The sequence below is a fragment of the Oncorhynchus masou genome, chromosome 17, assembly GCF_036934945.1.
Source record: "Oncorhynchus masou masou isolate Uvic2021 chromosome 17, UVic_Omas_1.1, whole genome shotgun sequence".
NCBI classification, from domain to species: Eukaryota; Metazoa; Chordata; class Actinopteri; order Salmoniformes; family Salmonidae; genus Oncorhynchus; species Oncorhynchus masou.
Genome location: NC_088228.1, coordinates 37,440,593 through 37,458,796, shown reverse-complemented (window position 1 = coordinate 37,458,796; position 18,204 = coordinate 37,440,593). Strand labels below are relative to the sequence as shown.

The window sequence follows — 18,204 nt, the reverse complement described above, 5'->3', positions numbered from 1 at the left end:
ACAAACAGGCTGACATACAGACTGACAGACAGACTGACAGACAGACAGAGCCAGTCTGTCAGGACCTGCCGATGCCCAGCACTCAGACAGACACACAGACCGAGGTGGAGAGACGGACAGAGGAGAAAGAGGGGACGGAGTCCATGGAGGACAGGAAGGAGGGTGCCCCCTGTGGACAGAAACCAGAACCCCCTTCTCAAAGCAGCAAGCCCAGCCTGGCCAGCATTAAACAGAGACACCTGCAGGGAAGCTCCGGTACTGCAACATAAATAACTAGAGGTGTATTAACTAGAGGTGTATTAACTAGAGGTGTATTAACTAGAGGTGTATTAACTAGAGGTGTATTAACTAGAGGTGTATTAACTAGAGGTGTATTAAATAGCTCTGAGACTCTACTTTTATCCAATGTAAAAAAACACAATTTCATATTTTGCTAAATAAGACCGATTTGAGCCGGTCGGCCGCGTTTGGCTCCGGCTACTGCATGTGCTAGAACGTGGATGCAGAGTCGTTACCGTAATTACAATATCACTTTTGTGTCACACTTTTTTGTCTTTGTAGAGAAATCAACTGAAGGTATTGGATGGACAGAGGGAGACAGGGTAGAAGAGGAGAATAATGAAAAGAGACGTGAGGGTGTGCAGAAAGAAAGAGGGGCAGAGGGGCAGCGGCCCCCCATTCCTGAAAAGGTGTGTCTGTTTCGTCTGTCTCCTTGTTTCTTGTGTTTGTGTCTGTCTCAATGACTTAACAATGCGTACAATATATCTCCACAGCCTGGTAGAGATAAGACCTCTCCACAGACCCTGCCTCCTGTCACTCCGCCTGAGGAAACCACCAATGAGAAGAAAACCACACCTCCTCTTCCACCTGCCTCTGCCAAGCCCTCTTTTGATTTGTCTCAAGCTCCTGTCAGTCAAGGCAAAGGGATTAATGAGAAGAAAAGCCTTCCTCCTGTGCCTCCTGCTTCTACCAAGCCTGTGTTTGACTCTCCTGATCATGCTGGTTGTCAAGGTACCACTACCATTTCACTGAAGGTGGTTTTATTAAGAAATCATTGTAGTGATAATTGATAACGCTCTGGAAAAGAACATCTGCTAAAAAAATACATGTAAATAAAAATGTGCTTGCAGTCCCAAAAATGATCAATGGCTATGAATATTATATTATTGTTGTTGATGATGATGATGATGATGGCGACAGGCTGAAATTTTGACTATTTAATCAGATGAGGAGGGAGGAAGAAATGGTTATCCACTGAAGCCGCATCGCAACAGGAAGGCAGAGTCATGTGACATGGGTATGTGTGAGGGTGAGCGTGTGTGGGTTCACTGCATGTGTGCTGTATGTCTGTACATACATGTTTGTCTCGACAGATCCCTGCATGCATCCGCTTGTTTTACACTATCTTTTGAATTCCGATGTTGGGATTCCAATTTGTGATTTGATGCGTTTATTTGCTTGCTATTTCAGTCATTGAATGCTGACTCATTGTGCCTGTTAGGTACGCTGACCATTCCTCTGTCCATCCCTCTGCCAGGGACTATCCAATAGATAGATCTCTGCTTATCATGACTCTTACATTACTGCAACTACCCCCTGTCACCAGTCACCGTCTGTGTGGCCCTGTGTGTATGTCTCATATCATTTCCCTTCAGGCATGGAACGGAACAGCCCCAACGATCTGGAGACGGGGTCCTCAGATCGTAAACCCCCTGTGAAAAGACCCAGACTCCCAGAGAACAGAAACAGATCTCTGGACTTCCCCAGGACTGTCTGTATGTATCTGCTCTCTGGACCCCTCTCTGTGTCATACTGTATGAGTATGTGCAAGCATGGGAATGTTCATAAGCTACTATACTGTAAGCCTCCTTTTCATGACTCAGTGGTGAAAGAGGGAATTGACATGGCATTGACAGTCTACCCAATGTGTCACATGATCGGAAAAAAACACTGGGCCGTGCTGGGCCATTCAAATCCTGTTGACTGTGGCCTAGGCATTGTTTGGGGAGATGAGGGAGAGTCACCTTTCTAATACTTAATGGGAGATAAGACGAGGCCGAACAAGGACTCTTGACTTTCAAATCTCTCTCTGTCTAGGTCCTGATAGTCCAGAGCCCGCCAACGACAATGGTATGACGTCGTCATAACAACAACAGACCGGAGGCGAAAGACAACATTCTGGACAACTGGAGGGAGAGGAGAGTGAAGAGATGGAGAGAGAAGGGAAATGATGAACTTGATCACCATAGACCCAACTGTGGTTATCCTCGTATACAGTATTCATTTCCTTCATTTTTACGAAACATGCATGAACACTCTGCTTTTTTCCTCCCTCATACTTAGTTGCACTCGCCTTCATTCCTTTGCAGAGGGACACGCGCACACACACACACACACACACATTTTTACCTTTATATTTTAGTCATTTAGCCAACGCTCTTATCCACACAGACACACACACACACACAGAGAGGTCTCTGAGGGCCCTCTGGTATTCTCATGCCGCTGTTATTTCTTGCACTTCTTGTTGTACAAAAATCTTTGATCATACTTCTGATTCTCCCTCGTCTCTCTTTTATTGACAATCTGTGACCCTGTTTCCGTAAGAATGAGTCGGTATGTATTCGAAACTAGTATTATGTAATTATTGAACATAAGTGAACAAACTCTGCACTAACCATTGTTATTACCAAGTCATTACATGGTAACGGGTAACCTTCATGCTTTTATTTTACAATAAGGTTAAGATGAATGTGAGTGTGTTGTAAGGATGTTTTTCCTATTGAGAAGATGGTAATTACGTGTATTGTTTATCATTATTACAGTAATCTAGTAGTTGGTCAATAGAACAATGGCAGTTTTAGTCTGTTTTATTCATATTTTACAGGACTGAAATTAGTATATTTTCTAAAAAATGCTAATATAATGAATCAATCAATAAAATTGTCTTAACTAAAGGAACCAAACTGATGATGCACTATCTCAGGTGAAAACAACCCTCACCTGTCATCTGCTTTAAGAACTCATATGTTTGTTGTGCAAGATTAGGATTTGACCCTCTATGAAAATTACATTGATGGATTTTGGAGCAGTACTATGAAGTGGGCAGCAGAGGGCGCTAAATACTTAGAGCTGAGTGATGAAACAGACTTGGATGAAACACAAGTTAGAGGCACAGACTATGCCTGAGCAATGTCTGTAAAAAATGTATATCATCGAATTGGTAGCGTCCATTTGTTTGAAGTAGGCTTCAAAGGATTTCAACTGACAGACGGGCCAAGAATACATTAATCAATGAATTAGGCAAATATTTAATTGGCTGTGTTAAAAGTCCACATTCATTAATCATGTCATGAATAATGTCACAAAATACACACACACACACACAAAATTTGGATTTAAAAGACCAGAAAGCACTTGTCCTCTGACGCCAAAAGCTCCTCTTTCACGCCTGAGTTTGACAGAGTGAAAGAGCACACCTCTATAGCAGAGGACAGTGCACATTCAGGAGCTTTGCTAATCACATTAATTAGTCAATATGGGGGGATAAGCTAGTTTATAAGATAAGCTGGAATCGTAAATGGTGAACCTGCCACGTCCGTTTGTGATCATTGCAAGCGCAATAGAGCATCAGCATATGAAATGCGATGCACCTGTAGTTTGTCTACAGAACAAAAAAACATAACCACGCCTGTGGGGGTGGACAGTGTCGCTGTTTCCCCCTACTGCGGATTCCATCTTTAAATATACAAAGAGGTGTACCTTTTTTTGTAAGGGAAAAACCAAGTCTGAGATTTCTAAGTGGAAATGACAAACTTCAGAAGCCCTTTGCAACCTCAGGTACACATATACGTTTTTATATTTCAGTGTGATCAAATGAAGATCCGGCAGCTGTAGATGATGATGATAAACAAACACTTAACTCTTAAAACATGTTAGTGGGAGTGTCCACTAAGTATGTTCATGGATGAATGGCTATACTTCATTGATCCCAAGAGGCTGACATAATCCTTGTAAAAGTTTGAGGCCGCTGTGCCAAATGATAGACAGCATGTTTCCCCTCAGTCTTCTTTAAATATTGCAGGCTACATGTGAGAGGATGGCTGTCATCTAACTGGTATTTGACCCCTAGTTGCTTTGGCAACGGCTGTTAGGAGACACCCAGCAATGAACACCATGCTCATGTTGGTCACTGGATGGACAAGAAAACAAGTCAACACCCTTTTCACCAAAACTCTTTGCGAAACACAAAAACACCCTTCCATCCAGACTGAGATGGAGGCTGAGATGCTAATGTCTATTAGGACTAGACTTGCAGATAAGAACTGTTGTAACTTTAACCAATCAAAGTAGAACATTTGACTTCTAGTTTGTCCTGAGCTGTAGTTACCCTCAGCTATAGTTACCTAAGCTTTCGGAAGTCTCAGGCACAAAGGACCCTGGGACCCTGGCAGTTTGCATAAGGGCTTCTCTCTTGCAGTGGTGGTGACCAGCAGACTGGGGGAGGTTGAGTTGACGCAGCCCTGGGCACATCGGGTGTTGAGGTTTCCAGCCTCACACGGGATTACTGAACAGCTGATGTACACCTACAGCCAGAGAGCTCAAAGGTCACTGAACTGAGGGGGTATCACCCAGAATCATCCAGCAGTCTGTCCCCATTTACCTATGATGAAAATTACAGGCCTCTCTCATCTTTTTAAGTGGGAGAACTTGCACAATTGGTGGCTGACTAAATACTTTTTTGCCCCACTGTATATGATTTACTTCACCGCCAAGTCTGGCGGGTAGTCAGGGGAAACACACTGGCTCGTCTGGTAGAACTCAAACTGGTTAGTGAACATGCCGAAGCCTTTCTCCATGACTGTGACATTGTCCCCGTGTGCGTTCAAGCCCAGGGTCACATCGCCATGTTTCGGCGTACTGGCTGTAGAAATGGATCTCCGCCCGGTGATGATGTCGTTGGGGTTGTCGAAGGTGTGGATTTCGTTCTTGGAAATTAGGTCCTCGTAGTTAAATCAAACTGGATTTATCGAGTATGCCGAGTTCAATCGGTGTAGACTTTTCAGTGAACTGCTTGCTCACAAACCTTTTCCAACGATGCAGAGTTTAAAAGTAAAAATAACATATAAAATAGTAACTAACACAAAATGAATAAAATAAATGACACAAGAATGGAGCTATATACAGGGAGTGACAGTACAAGAGCAATGTGCAGAGGTACGGGGTACTTGAGGTAAATATGTACATGAAGGCAGAGTAAAGTGACTAGGTATTCGGAAAGATTACAATAAGAGTGAAATAAAGAACAGAGGAGCAGCAGTAAATGATGAGTGTAAAAGTGTGTGTGAGTGTGCGTATGCATGTGTGTTTGTGTTGTGTCAGTATGCGTGTGTGTGTTTAATGCGTGTGCGTATGTAGTGTTTGTGAATGTGTGAGGGTTGTGTCGGTGGAACACGGGACAGCAGGAACCACTGGCCCACTCCTCACCAAAACCCTACGTATTGACCCTTTCTCGAAGGGAACCTATTCAAAATCAGTCAGGCTTTGTCCTTTGGGGGCGAATATTTCATTCGACCAGGTTCAATATTAAAACACAGACAAACACCCAGGAGTGAATAAGTCTCACCCAAAGAGATATCCATATAGCCATCATCCCCATATAATATTTTACACTAGACGCTGCCCGCCCTACGGACGGAAAATCAAAGGATCTAATGAATGTGACTCAATGCAATTTCATCTTGTGGACTGCAATCATAAGATAATTGTTCATTCAATAACCCTCTCTGCAAAGCAGAGATTCATTCATGCTGCTAATCGGCTATTTGCTACTTCCAGTTCAGTTAATACTCACCTCTTTCTGAGTGCCACAGGCATTTAGGGGAGGGGGGGGTGACTCCGATGACATGGGTGCTGTTAGAGATGCGTTGCAGGGTTGCGGGCAGAGTTGCTGGGGTCGTCGAGGCGGAGATGGTCCTCATGAATTCCAGTGATAGAGAACTTCTCCACTTCCACTGTCATCTTCGTCTCGTGGCAAAACCACCTTCGGCTGTGACTGACACAGGAGATACTGTATCTTGTTATTGTAGAATGTGTGTGTCGTCTTATTCAAAACAACGGGATTGTAAAACCATGATTTAGGTTTGGGCCATTTGAACCTTCTTAATGATGGGCACTATCTGAAAGGTCAATCAGTATCATGATGAATATGATTATGATAAATATTGGAATAAGTAGTACTAGTATGTACTCATGTCCACAGGTTTATCTGTTAAGATGCCTATTTACACTCCAACATAAACTAATCTACAACCCATTACTGAGTCCACTAGGACGCAGCTCATCTCTGATTGATAAATGCCTGACATGACAGAGAGGATCAGGGTAAAAAAAAAACACAGAATATGTCATATTTGTATTATTAAACACCCACATCAAATAAGAACTTCTCTCCAGCTGCGTTGGGAAATGACAATTTCATAACAGAGATGATTCTCCAGAGGAATGTAGCAGGAAGTAGCAGAAAGTATCAAAGTACCAGAGCTGTTCTGGTGATGCTGCAGGACCATGAAACATGATGCCATGACACTCACCTGTCCGCCTCCTCAGCAATGAAGCAAATGGGGAAATGTTCCTCCAGATCTTGAGTGGCACTCCACTGAATTACAAACTCCCATTGGGTGGTCCGGTCCTGTGGTTGGTGATGTTCTAAGGTTCACTGATGATGACCTCATTAATCCTAGCAAGGGGCCAAAACAGACAACCATACATCTCCAAATCAAATCGGAGATATCAGTAGGAGGTATGATTTACTCTTGGGTTTTAGACCGTTTGGGGACCTTATACAGTAAGTTATCCCTCACGTTGACTATGTAGCCTGAGCCTTGGCCCTGACCTCCAGATCCTTGTTGACCTCGGCACGGAGAAGCTCTCCACTGCGTGGCGTCGGTTGCACGAATCTGGTTAGGTACACTCCCTCGTTGCAAAAGGGAGCAGAAGGACACCGAATTGGAAAATAATACAAAACATAAACAAGTGTTTATGGGGACCCATGCCAAGTCTTTTCAGTGTCCTGGGGGAGGGGGGGGGGGGTTGTTGTCGTGCCCTCTTCACAACTGTCTTGGTGTGCATTTGGACCATGATAGTTTGCTAGTGATGTGGACACCAAGGAACTTGAAACTCTCGGCCTGCACCACCTCAGTCCCGTCGATGTTTCCTATAGTCCACATTTACATTTACATTTAAGTCATTTAGCAGACGCTCTTATCCAGAGCGACTTACAAATTGGTGAATTCACCTTCTGACATCCAGTGGAACAGCCACTTTACAATAGTGCATCTAAATCATTTAAGGGGGGGGGGGGGGTGAGAAGGATTACTTATCCTAAGAAGGATTACTTTGTCTTGCTGACAGTGGTTTCCCCCTTGTTCTCCTATAGTTCCTGATAGTGAAGTGGTTTCCTGGTATAGTGTCAGTAAAGTCTCTCAAGCGTCCCTCCACCAAGGCGTTCCTGAGGATCTTTGAGTTCCTCTACTGCCTCATTGAGCCCACCTTCCAGATGCCAACCTCCGAAGTGGAGGAGGTCCCCAGGATTCTCAAAGACTTGGGGTAAACCAATAATTTTAGAAAACCATGTGATTCAAACATCAACTGACAATTTCTACATGTTCGCATGCTAGCAGGTTCATGTCTACTGACAACTAACTCTCTGCAGGCAGGTATCCATTTGCACTCTCTAAAAGTCCCATGTTCGCTGTGGGAGCTCCACATACCTGGCCACATGTTTTAGGGACTCTGACCTGGCTCATTGATACTGTGAAGGTAGGTATTAGACTCTTTTTAAAGTTCTACATAATCACAATTCCACCTGCAAATAGTGTCAAATGTCAATCACCTACCAGTAGTAATGACTGAGTAAACCAATGAGGTTGAACATATATTTACATTTGAATCCCGTGCGACTGCCCTTTATTTTCTCTGGCCAGTTTAAACAACTTTCCGTATTTGACCTGAGACTGTCTTGATATTATCTGGCCAGGTTTTGTAGTTTGCCACACGTGGATTACTCTACACTCAACCAGAGACAGTTGTAACAGATTAGCTGTGAGGCAACAATTACCAGCATAGGAGTACTGGTCTTTTGGTGTGTAACAATTACTGTGTTTGATTTACCTATGAAGCTGCATTTGGTATTGTTATAATGAATTATTAGCCTATTGTGGGAAGACTCTCAACTCCTGCCAGTGGAGGGCTTTTTATTCTTGTTGAAATGTTTGCTTTCACATGTTCAAATGCACAGGCCCTATGTGTTAAATCTATATGACATTTAATACTGAAATAATTGCTAGCGTTTCATCATTCCATCCCATACATTTATTGCCTCAGGTGTGATACGTTTATGATACGTTTTCATTTAGCCAACCGTTACTTACCCTGCTCAGAGTGGACGCAATGTTTGTAGTGCACATCAATGTTTGCAAGACTCACGAGGTAGAATTTCTGTTTATGTAATTCAATGTATGGTTTCCTTTGGTCATATTTTCTGTTAGGACTCTGACATAGGTTCATTGTTTTGTGGGTAATAGGAGCGCACGCCTCCGTGCACATAGAACGCTTTGGCGTCAGAATGTTCAATAAGAGAATCGTTGTCATGTATGCGTAGTGATGAAATGGCATTCAAAATAATTACGTATGATTTAAGAGATGGAGCAATGGATGTGAGAATTGACTTTTACATTGTAGAACCAGTTTATCAGTTGTAATTGTATGGTCCTTGGGGGCCAAATGCTTATGTAAAGTAGGCCTAGTGGTTTGAGCTCATGTTAGACAGATTCAATTTGGTTTCTCACAGGGAAGCTGTACAGTCTTGCCCTTTAAAATGTTTCTTTTGGGGGAATTTAGTGAAGTATGTTGTCAAATATAAATCGTTTCCCAAAAATAACTACTTTAGTTTTACTTTAAAGTATTTGCAGTTAAGTACCTTACACCCCTGTGAAATCCCCTGGTGAAATCTTGTTCCTTGTAACATGTTAAATCCTGGCTCAGCAGTGCTGACATAGGATCAGTTATGCCTTAGATATTTTTTAAATACGAGCCCTGGTCCTGTAACTGGGTGTTGGAAGACTATTGGCAATTGCTATTCTTTAAATGCTGAACAGTTGCCGTCTGTTTCAGGACACCCTGGAACAGGAGCAATCGAGGCTCCAGCACATCCTCTCCACCCAGAAGTTCACCCCTGCATACATTGAGTGGGTTAACTGAGAAAAGGGAGTTGCATCAGACCAAGAGCCTGGAGCTGGCTCAGCAATACATGGGGAAAGAGATTGCCTCTGGCCAAGGTCAAAGAGACCGTAAGTGAAGAGAATGTTAGAGGGGTTAGAGGGTGCATTCATTAGGACATGCTACTGAAAGTTTTGCAACAGGAAATTCACTACTTTTTTTCTCTTTCCTTTCAGTCTGTTTTTCTGCCATTTGGTGCCTAATGAAAATGACCCTGGTGTTGCCCAATGCTTATACAAAATACGTAATAGGTATGATTTAATATTCTCCCATCTGGTTTAGACTGAAGCAACGCTAACCGCGTACAACAAGCTGGCCTACAAACTGAACCTCATAACTGACTTTGAGATCAGGACCACGACAGAATATAAGCCATCGACTATGGTCCAATACAGAACACAGATTCAAGTGTGATTATTTTGCTCACTTTTTTACATATCTTTTGGGCACTGCGTAGGACCAGAAGCTGTTTTATTTATTTTACACAATCCACTGTAGAAAATGATCACTGACCTGGAAGAAGAGTGTAGTCGGCTGACACTGACACTGTTCCGGAGTCTGTGGAACAGGTATGAGACCAGTCTGTACATTCTTTTGGTTTAAGATGGAACATGCATGTTTTGCTTCGAGGTTCTAATATGGTCTCGTTCTCTTTCAGGTTGATTCAAATATTTCCGAAAAGGCAACAGACTTCGAAACAACTGATCCCACATTCATAAGGTGGACAAGCAGCTTGAACACAACATTCAGGCATTCTATCATCACAAATGTTTACTTTTACGCTTAGATATCGTATTCATCCACGGGTGTGTAGAATAAGGACCTTGTGCCCGGCCCTTTATTCTGACGACATTGCTGCCCTGCAGCTATTGGATCCCACCACTGCCACCAAATGTAGAAAACAAACGTGTGGCCTAGGGCCGTCTTTGTGTCATCATGTTTAATGGTGTAGCAAATGTTTTGCAGAAAGGTGAGTAGGTTTCTCTCCTTCCTTTCTCCATGGTGTGTAGGAGATGGACCGTGAGGAACATAAGTGGGCTGCAGAGATGGAGAATGTGAAGAACCATAGGACGCTACTGGAGAAGGTGACCTTAGGATACAATGATGCCACCCAACAGTGCACACTCTTTTGGCCACTATCACATGAAGTCGTCAATCTTTTTCATTTTGATTTATCCGTTGCGCATAATCATTTTACAGGGAAAGGCTAACATGGAAATGCACGTTTTCCCAGTCATTTTTACGTTTTCTTAACAGGTACCAGACTGTGCTGCAAGAAACCAGAGGCACAGCGGACTGTTGAACCTAGCCAGCGTGTTCACCATGGCTTTCGAACACCTGTCCACCGTAGAAGTCAGTCCTGTATGGGGATCTGTCTGTAGCATGCTATATCGTCAAATATGAATTCTGTGCCACAAAATGCAAACATCCTCATCCCTGACATGAATTCAAGGCCTCATTCCTTCATACAGTGTCTTGTTTCACTACTGATCCTGAATATTACTTTTTATTTTTTTATTTTACCCCTTTTACTCCCCAATTTCATGGTATCCAATTGTTAGTAGCTACTATCTTGTCTCATCGCTACAACAACTGTTGAAAGTCATGCATCCACCGATACACAACCCAACCAAGCCACACTGCTTCTTAACACAGCGCGCATCCAACCCGGAAGCCAGCCGCACCAATGTGTCGGAGGAAACAGCGTGCACCTGGCAACCTTGGTTAGCACCACCATGCTTCACCGTGGGGATGGTGCAAGGTTTTCTCCAGATGAGAGGCTAGGCATTCTGTAAGGGGTGCGTAACTGGTGGCAGGGAAGTCAAACGCAGGAGAGCAGAACTTGGTGAATAGCCGGAGCAGTTTAATATATAAAACCAACGGCATATAAAACAACAAACACATGGGTACAAAACCCGTAACGCACCAGTAACACATAGCACTAGAACTTACAATTAACAATTCCCGACAACGACATTGGGAGCCAGAGGGAAAATATACAACATGTAATTAGGGAATTGAAACCAGGTGAGTGTGAAAACAAGACAAAACAAATGGAACATGAAAAATGGATCGGCGATGGCTAGAAAACCAATGACGTCGACCACCGAACACCGCCCGAACAAGGAGAGGAACCGACTTCGGCAGAAGTCGTGACACATTCAGGCCATGGTTTCATCAGTCCATAGAATCTTGTTTCTCATGGTCAGAGTCCTTTAGGTGCCTTTTTTTGAACTCCAAGAGGGCTGTCATGTGCCTTTTCACTGAGGAGAGGCTTCCGCCTGGCCACTCTACCATAAAGGCCTGATTGGTGGATAGTTGTCCTTCTGGAAAGTTCTCCCATCTCCACAGAGGAACTCGAGCTCTGTCAGTGACCATTGGGTTCTTGGTCACGTCCCTGACCAAGGCCATTCTCCCCCTATTGCTTAGTTTGGCCAGGCAGCCAGCTCTAGGAAGAGTCTCTTCCTTTTAAGAATGATAGAGGCCACTGTGTTCTTGAGGACCTTCAATGCTGTAGAACTCATTTTGGTACCCTTCTGGGTCTCAACCCAATCCTGTCCCTGAGCTCTACGGACAATTCCTTTGACCTCATGGCTTGGTTTTTGCTCTGACATGCACTACGAAAAAGTAGGCTATGTGGCGTTTTATAGTATTCACATCACTTTTACTGTAGCCTATTACTCAACAACTGTGTAATGCAAGTGAATGGTTATAGAGTGAATGCTTGCCTACCTCTTTTAGTGGGCTACACACAGTATTGGTCCTACTACTGCGACATACAAATCTGAAATGCAGCCACATTCACAACAACTGTCATTTTGCACACAGGATGTTGAAGAGAAGCCTCGCGAAGACTGGTAGCCCAAGATGCGCTCAATAAGTACACAACTTAACCATCAATTCAGGATCATGGACAGAAGGTTACCGCCAGTCAACAAGATGAAAGGGCTAGGCCGCTTCTTAGGGCCAGGCCCATTTTTTCTCAATTTCCGCCTGAATGACGTGCCCAAAGTAAACTTCCTGTTATTCAGACCCTGAAGCCAGGATGTGCATGTAATTGGAATCATTGGAAAGAAAACATTTTGAAGTTTTTAGAAATGTTAAATAATAATAATGTAGGAGAGTATAACACAATAGATATGGTAGGAGGAAATCCAAAGAAAAACCAACCAGAAATGATTTTTGTTGAGAGACCACTCTCTTCCAAAGGCAAGTATAAGGGCATACTCAATTCTAGCTCCCAGGATGCAATTCCTAAGGCTTCCACTGGGTGTCAGCAGTCTATGTTCAAGGTTTCAGACTTCGTGTTTTCGCGCGCCATGAAGACAAGACGCACCTAAAATCGGTTTCCTATTGAACATACTTCTTTCCGTATTAAATATTATAGTTTGATTACATTTTAGGGTATCTGAGGGTTACACAGAAATGTATTTTGACTTGTTTTAACAAAGTTTAGGAGTAGATCTTCGGATTCCTTTCTCTGTATGTTGAACGATTGGATTACTCAAATCGATGGCGCCAACTAAACAGACTTTTTGGGATATAAAGGATTTTATCTAACAAAATGACACTACATGTTATAGCTGGGACCCTTTGGATGACAAATCAGAGGAAGATGTTCAAAAAGTATGTGAATTTTGAATCGCTTTTTGTGAATTTATGAAACCTGTACCAGTGGAAAAAGATTTGATGTTGGGCATCGTCCTCAAACAATAGCATGGCATGCTTTCGCTGTAATGGCTACTGAAAATCGGACAGTGCAGTTAGAGTAACAAGAAGATAAGCTTTCAACCGATATAAGACACTTGTATGTACCTAAATGTTTAATATCCATAATTTTTATGATTATTTATTTGAATTGCGCGCACTCCAGTTTCACCGGAAGTTGTCCCGCTAGTGGGACACCTATCCATGAGAGGATTTATTAAGAGGCACTTCCAATTTCAGCAACACTGGAGTGGATAGCCAGGACAACAGGAGCACTGCGCCAAGGCTTACTTCAGAGCACAACCAATTAGGCTACATTGGCAATTGTCCCTATATGTCACGCCCTGGCCTTAGTATTCTGTGTTTTCGTTAATATTTTGGTTAGGCCAGGGTGTGACATGGGGATTTATGTGGTTTGTTTTGTCTGGGGTTGTTTGTAGTAATGGGATTGTGGTTAGAGTAGTACTCTAGGTAAGCCTATGGTTGCCTAGAGTGGTTCTCAATCAGAGGCAGGTGTTTATCGTTGTCTCTGATTAGGAACCATATTTAGGCAGCCATATTCTTTAGGTCTCTTGTGGGTGATTGTTCCTGTCTTTGTGTTTGTGGCACCAGATCGGACTGTTTCGGTTTTTTCTTGTTTCGTAGTTTGTTGTATTTTCATCTTTATTAAAGATGTACAAAACTAACCACGCTGCATTTTGGTCCGCCTCTCTTTCACCAGAAGAAAACCGTTACACTATACCCATCAAATAACGCAAAGCTCTATATCTATCAAAAGCAGTTAAACCTGCAAAAGCAAGCAATGACATTAAGAATCACAGATTAAAAGATGCATTGAAGTAAATAGCAAAGGCCTAAACTTTACATTACATACAAATAATTGGCAAACAACCAGTAGGCTTACATGAGGGCAGACCAATGAATAAATCATTCTGGCACGGTGGCCAGGGCCAAAAAGGTTGTTGCTTACTATTTAGAAGAGTTGCAGCCTCCTTGATGCAGCCACACGGGAAGTTTCTGATTCCATTCTCCTTCCTGGCGAAATGTACTTGTCAGGTCCCTCTCAAATGTCAGCTGGACTAGCTGGGCTTTTCGTTGATGTAACAGAGTCTGTATTCACTGAATACGTTCTTCAGGGTGGATAAATGTTTTGCACATTGCTGTGGATTCCACAAAAATGTTAATCATGTTTCAGTCCCAACACCACAGTCGGCATTGCTGACAAAGGGCCTGTCGGCGTATCTTTAAGACCACTGAGCCCATTTGTGGTTGCGATTTCACTTTCCAAGAATGTGCGCGCCACATACTCTGCTTCCACTGGCTCTGTTTTGGTTAGAATCAACAGGTTGTCAGGTGCTAGTGGCTGGGTTAACAGAGGTTCAGGTGCTTGTTGTGATGTTACCCTCGTGCTATTGGTGCTAGGCCCTGGCTCTTCTCGATCTTGTTGGTCAGCAGGCGGCGTGGGGAATGGGCAGGTATTACAATCCGTGGTTGGGCCTGCATGCTGGTCGGTGAGCTTGGCATCGCTCTCGACATGGTGGTCCTCCAGTTTTTTTGCTCTTCGCAGTGACCAGCCATTTTGGATATCCATGCTGATCAATGTTTAGCCAGCTAGCATTAAGTATTCAGTGTGTTGCTACCGAAACGTAATAAAGCTAGTAGTCTGCAAAATTGTGTGAGAAAAAAAACGGCATGGGATCCAATCAGCTTCCTAAACAAGTTAATGAAGGCAGTACCTTATGAAATTATATGGCTAGATGGCCAATCAGAAGCTTTTTATTTTAATGACTCAATATGATAATATTACATTCCCCTTCCTCCACCCCTCCTCAGATCATGAGTTAACTCCTGTAATATAGCCTCTGTCCTGGTCTGCTCTACTGCCAGGCCCGGTAGGGCTACATTGGCAAAACCGGGCAGGGTAATTCATATACCATTGTGTTATGTTTATGAGAAAACAAAACTGTGGGGACACAAATTCAATCTGGGGTGGTCCAGGCCTGGCTTTGTCACCCCGTAGAGCCAGCTCTGATTAGACCTACATCCTTTCAACACTAGAGTGGAAGCATTTAATATACACACACCCACACGTGTCATGTTGGAAGCTTTACACATGCATGAGCCCATATAAACATGTGCGCGCATGCACACACACACACACACACACCGCTGACATAAGGCAATTGACATAAAGTAGATGCCACGTGCGCACTGCACACACACACACACACACACACACACACACACACACACACACACACACACACACACACACACACACACGCACACACACACACACACACACACACACACACACACACACACACACACACACACACACACACACACACACACTCTAACGCACAAGCATGCATGCATGTGCACACACACAAAGAGAATGGTGGGGGGTGACAGTGGCAGATGGGTTATATTGGCGAGGCACTTGACATGGTTGTGTAAACACCAGAAGGCTCGTAATGAGTTTATATGACCCTGTGTACCACAGAACACCATAGTTCTCTCTCTCTCTCTCTCTCTCTCTCTCTCTCTCTCTCTCTCTCTCTCACACACTCTCTCTCTCTCTCTCTCCCCTCCACACCTGGGTATGTTTGTTCTTAAGGGTTTCCTTAACAACAGGTGAATCTCATGATCCCAGACTGCCACTGGATTAGAGAGGATCAAACAGAGGATGGAGAGAGGGAGGGATGGGGAGATACAGAAAGGTCAGCGAGGGGGGGGGGTGAAGGGAGAAAATCAAGTGAAACATAATCTGGGAAAGTGAGGGGAGATAGACAGAGAGATAGAAAGGTCAGTGTGTGGGGGGGATGCAGGGAATGGGGAAAAAGTAGAAGGGATAGAGAAAGAACAGAGAAAAAGAGGTTATCACAGTGGGAGATGGAGGACTATCCTCTCTCTCAGTAACTGTCAATGAAACTGTTAATCTAACTTTTTTATTGAGAGGTCAGACAGTGAAATATTGCACGTCAGATTTTCCTATGGTTATTTTGCGTACAACCTTGCCCCAAATATCTGGGAATGGTGCAGGCCAGCTGATTTGCTTTGGATCATTCTTGGCACATTTAACAAACTTGACAACAAAAAAGTTTGGGGGTTGGTATTTCATTACTTTCACAGAACGTTTCCTAAATGGTCAAACATGGTTCGATTTAATTTACATTTTGGTAATGTTCTAGGCAGTGGTGTAAAGTACTTAATATTACAAAAAATACTTTAAAGTACTACTTAAGTATCTGTACTTCAATTTATTTTTTATATATATTTTTGACAACTTTTACTTCACTACATTCCTAAAGAAAATATTTTACTTTTTACTCCATAGATTTTCCCTGACAACCCAAAGTACTCCTTACATTTTGAATGCTTAGCAGCACAGGAAAATTCACGCACTTATTTTATTTTTTATTTCACCTTTATTTAACCAGGTAGGCAAGTTGAGAACAAGTTCTCATTTACAATTGCGACCTGGCCAAGATAAAGCAAAGCCGTTCGACACATACAACAACACAGAGCTACACATGGAGGAAAACAAACATACAGTCAATAATACAGTAGAAACAAGTCTATATACGATGTCAGCAAATGAGGTGAGATAAGGGAGGTAAAGGCAAAAAAAGGCCATGGTGGCAAAGTAAATACAATATAGCAAGTAAAACACTGGAATGGTAGATTTTCAGTGGAAGAATGTGCAAAGTAGAAATACAAATAATGGGGTGCAAAGGAGCAAAATAAATAAATAAATAATATAAAATAAATACAGTAGGGAAAGAGGTAGTTAAATTATAGGTGGGCTATGTAAAGGTGCAGTAATCTGTGAGCTGCTCTGACAGCTGGTGCTTAAAGCTAGTGAGGGAGATAAGTGTTTCCAGTTTCAGAGATTTTTGTAGTTCGTTCCAGTCATTGGCAGCAGAGAACTGGAAGGAGAGGCGGCCAAAGAACGAATTGGTTTTGGGGGTGACCAGAGAGATATACCTGCTGGAGCGCGTGCTACAGGTGGGTGATGCTATGGTGACCAGCAAGCTGAGATAAGGGGGGACTTTACCTTGCAGGGTGTTGTAGATGACATGGAACTAATGGGTTTGGCGACGAGTATGAAGTGAGGGCCAGCCAACGAGAGCGTACAGGTCGCAATGGTGGGTAGTATATGGGGCTTTGGTGACAAAACTGATGGCACTGTGATAGACTGCATCCAGTTTGTTGAGTAGGGTATTGGAGGCTATTTTGCAAATGACATCGCCAAAGTCGAGGATTGGTAGGATGGTCAGTTTTACAAGGGTATGTTTGGCAGCATGAGTGAAGGATGCTTTGTTGCGAAATAAGAAGCCAATTCTAGATTTAACTTTGGATTGGAGATGTTTGATGTGGGTCTGGAGGGAGAGTTTACAGTCTAACCAGACAGCTAGGTATTTGTAGTTGTCCACGTATTCTAAGTCAGAGCCGTCCAGAGTAATGATGTTGGACAGGCGGGCAGGTGCAGACAGCGATCGGTTGAAGAGCATGCATTTAGTTTTACTTGTATTTAAGAGCAATTGGAGGCCACGGAAGGAGAGTTGTATGGCATTGAAGCTTGCCTGGAGGGTTGTTAACACAGTGTCCAAAGAAGGGAATAAGTGGTCCTCCCTTCTGCCTATGTTCTGGCTGACTCACTAAACACATGCATCTTTTATAAATAATGTCTAAGTGTTGGAGTGTGCGTCTGGCTATCCGTATGTTTTAAAAAACAAGAACATGGTGCCGTCCACTTTGCTTAATATAAGGAATTTGATAATTAAGTATATTTTAGCAATTACATTTACTTTTGATACTTAAGTATATTTTTTGGGCCTTCCTCTGACACCGCCTGGTATAGAGGTCCTGGATGGCAGGAAGCTTGGCCCCAGTGATCTACTGGGCCGTACACACTACCCTCTGTGGTGTCTTGCTGTTGGAGGCCGAGCAGTTGCCATACCAGGCGGTGATGCAACCAGTCAGGATTCTCTAGAACTTTTTGAGGATCTGAGGACCCAAAACTGAAGGGGAACAGGCGTTGTCGTGCCATCTTCACGACTGTCTTGGTGTGTTTGGACAATGATAGTTGGTTGGTGATGTGGACAGCAAGGAACTTGAAGCTCTCAACCTGCTCCACTACAGCCCCGTATAATGAGAATGGGGGTGTGCTCAGTCCTCCCTTTTTTGTAGTCCACAATAATCTCCTTTGTC

The 18,204-nt window shown here is 43.2% G+C and overlaps 1 protein-coding gene across 3 annotated transcripts in view; it reads left to right on the top strand.

Moving 5' to 3' along the window:
* Nucleotides 1-2,957, top strand: part of LOC135558979 (capping protein, Arp2/3 and myosin-I linker protein 3-like) — a 61,414-nt gene extending 58,457 nt beyond the window's left edge. For 2 of the 3 annotated variants that reach the window (XM_064993252.1, XM_064993251.1), the window contains exons 35-40: nt 1-255; nt 562-689; nt 774-1,011; nt 1,226-1,297; nt 1,656-1,775; nt 2,098-2,957. The exon at nt 1-255 is cut by the window's left edge and continues 184 nt beyond it. In XM_064993252.1, coding sequence (XP_064849324.1) covers nt 1-255; nt 562-689; nt 774-1,011; nt 1,226-1,297; nt 1,656-1,775; nt 2,098-2,147 — 863 coding nt within the window. In that variant the 3' untranslated portion in view covers nt 2,148-2,957. The remainder of the gene's footprint in view (nt 256-561; nt 690-773; nt 1,012-1,225; nt 1,298-1,655; nt 1,776-2,097) is intronic. The other variant, XM_064993253.1, reaches the window with a different exon arrangement.
* Nucleotides 2,958-18,204: the final 15,247 nt, after the last annotated feature.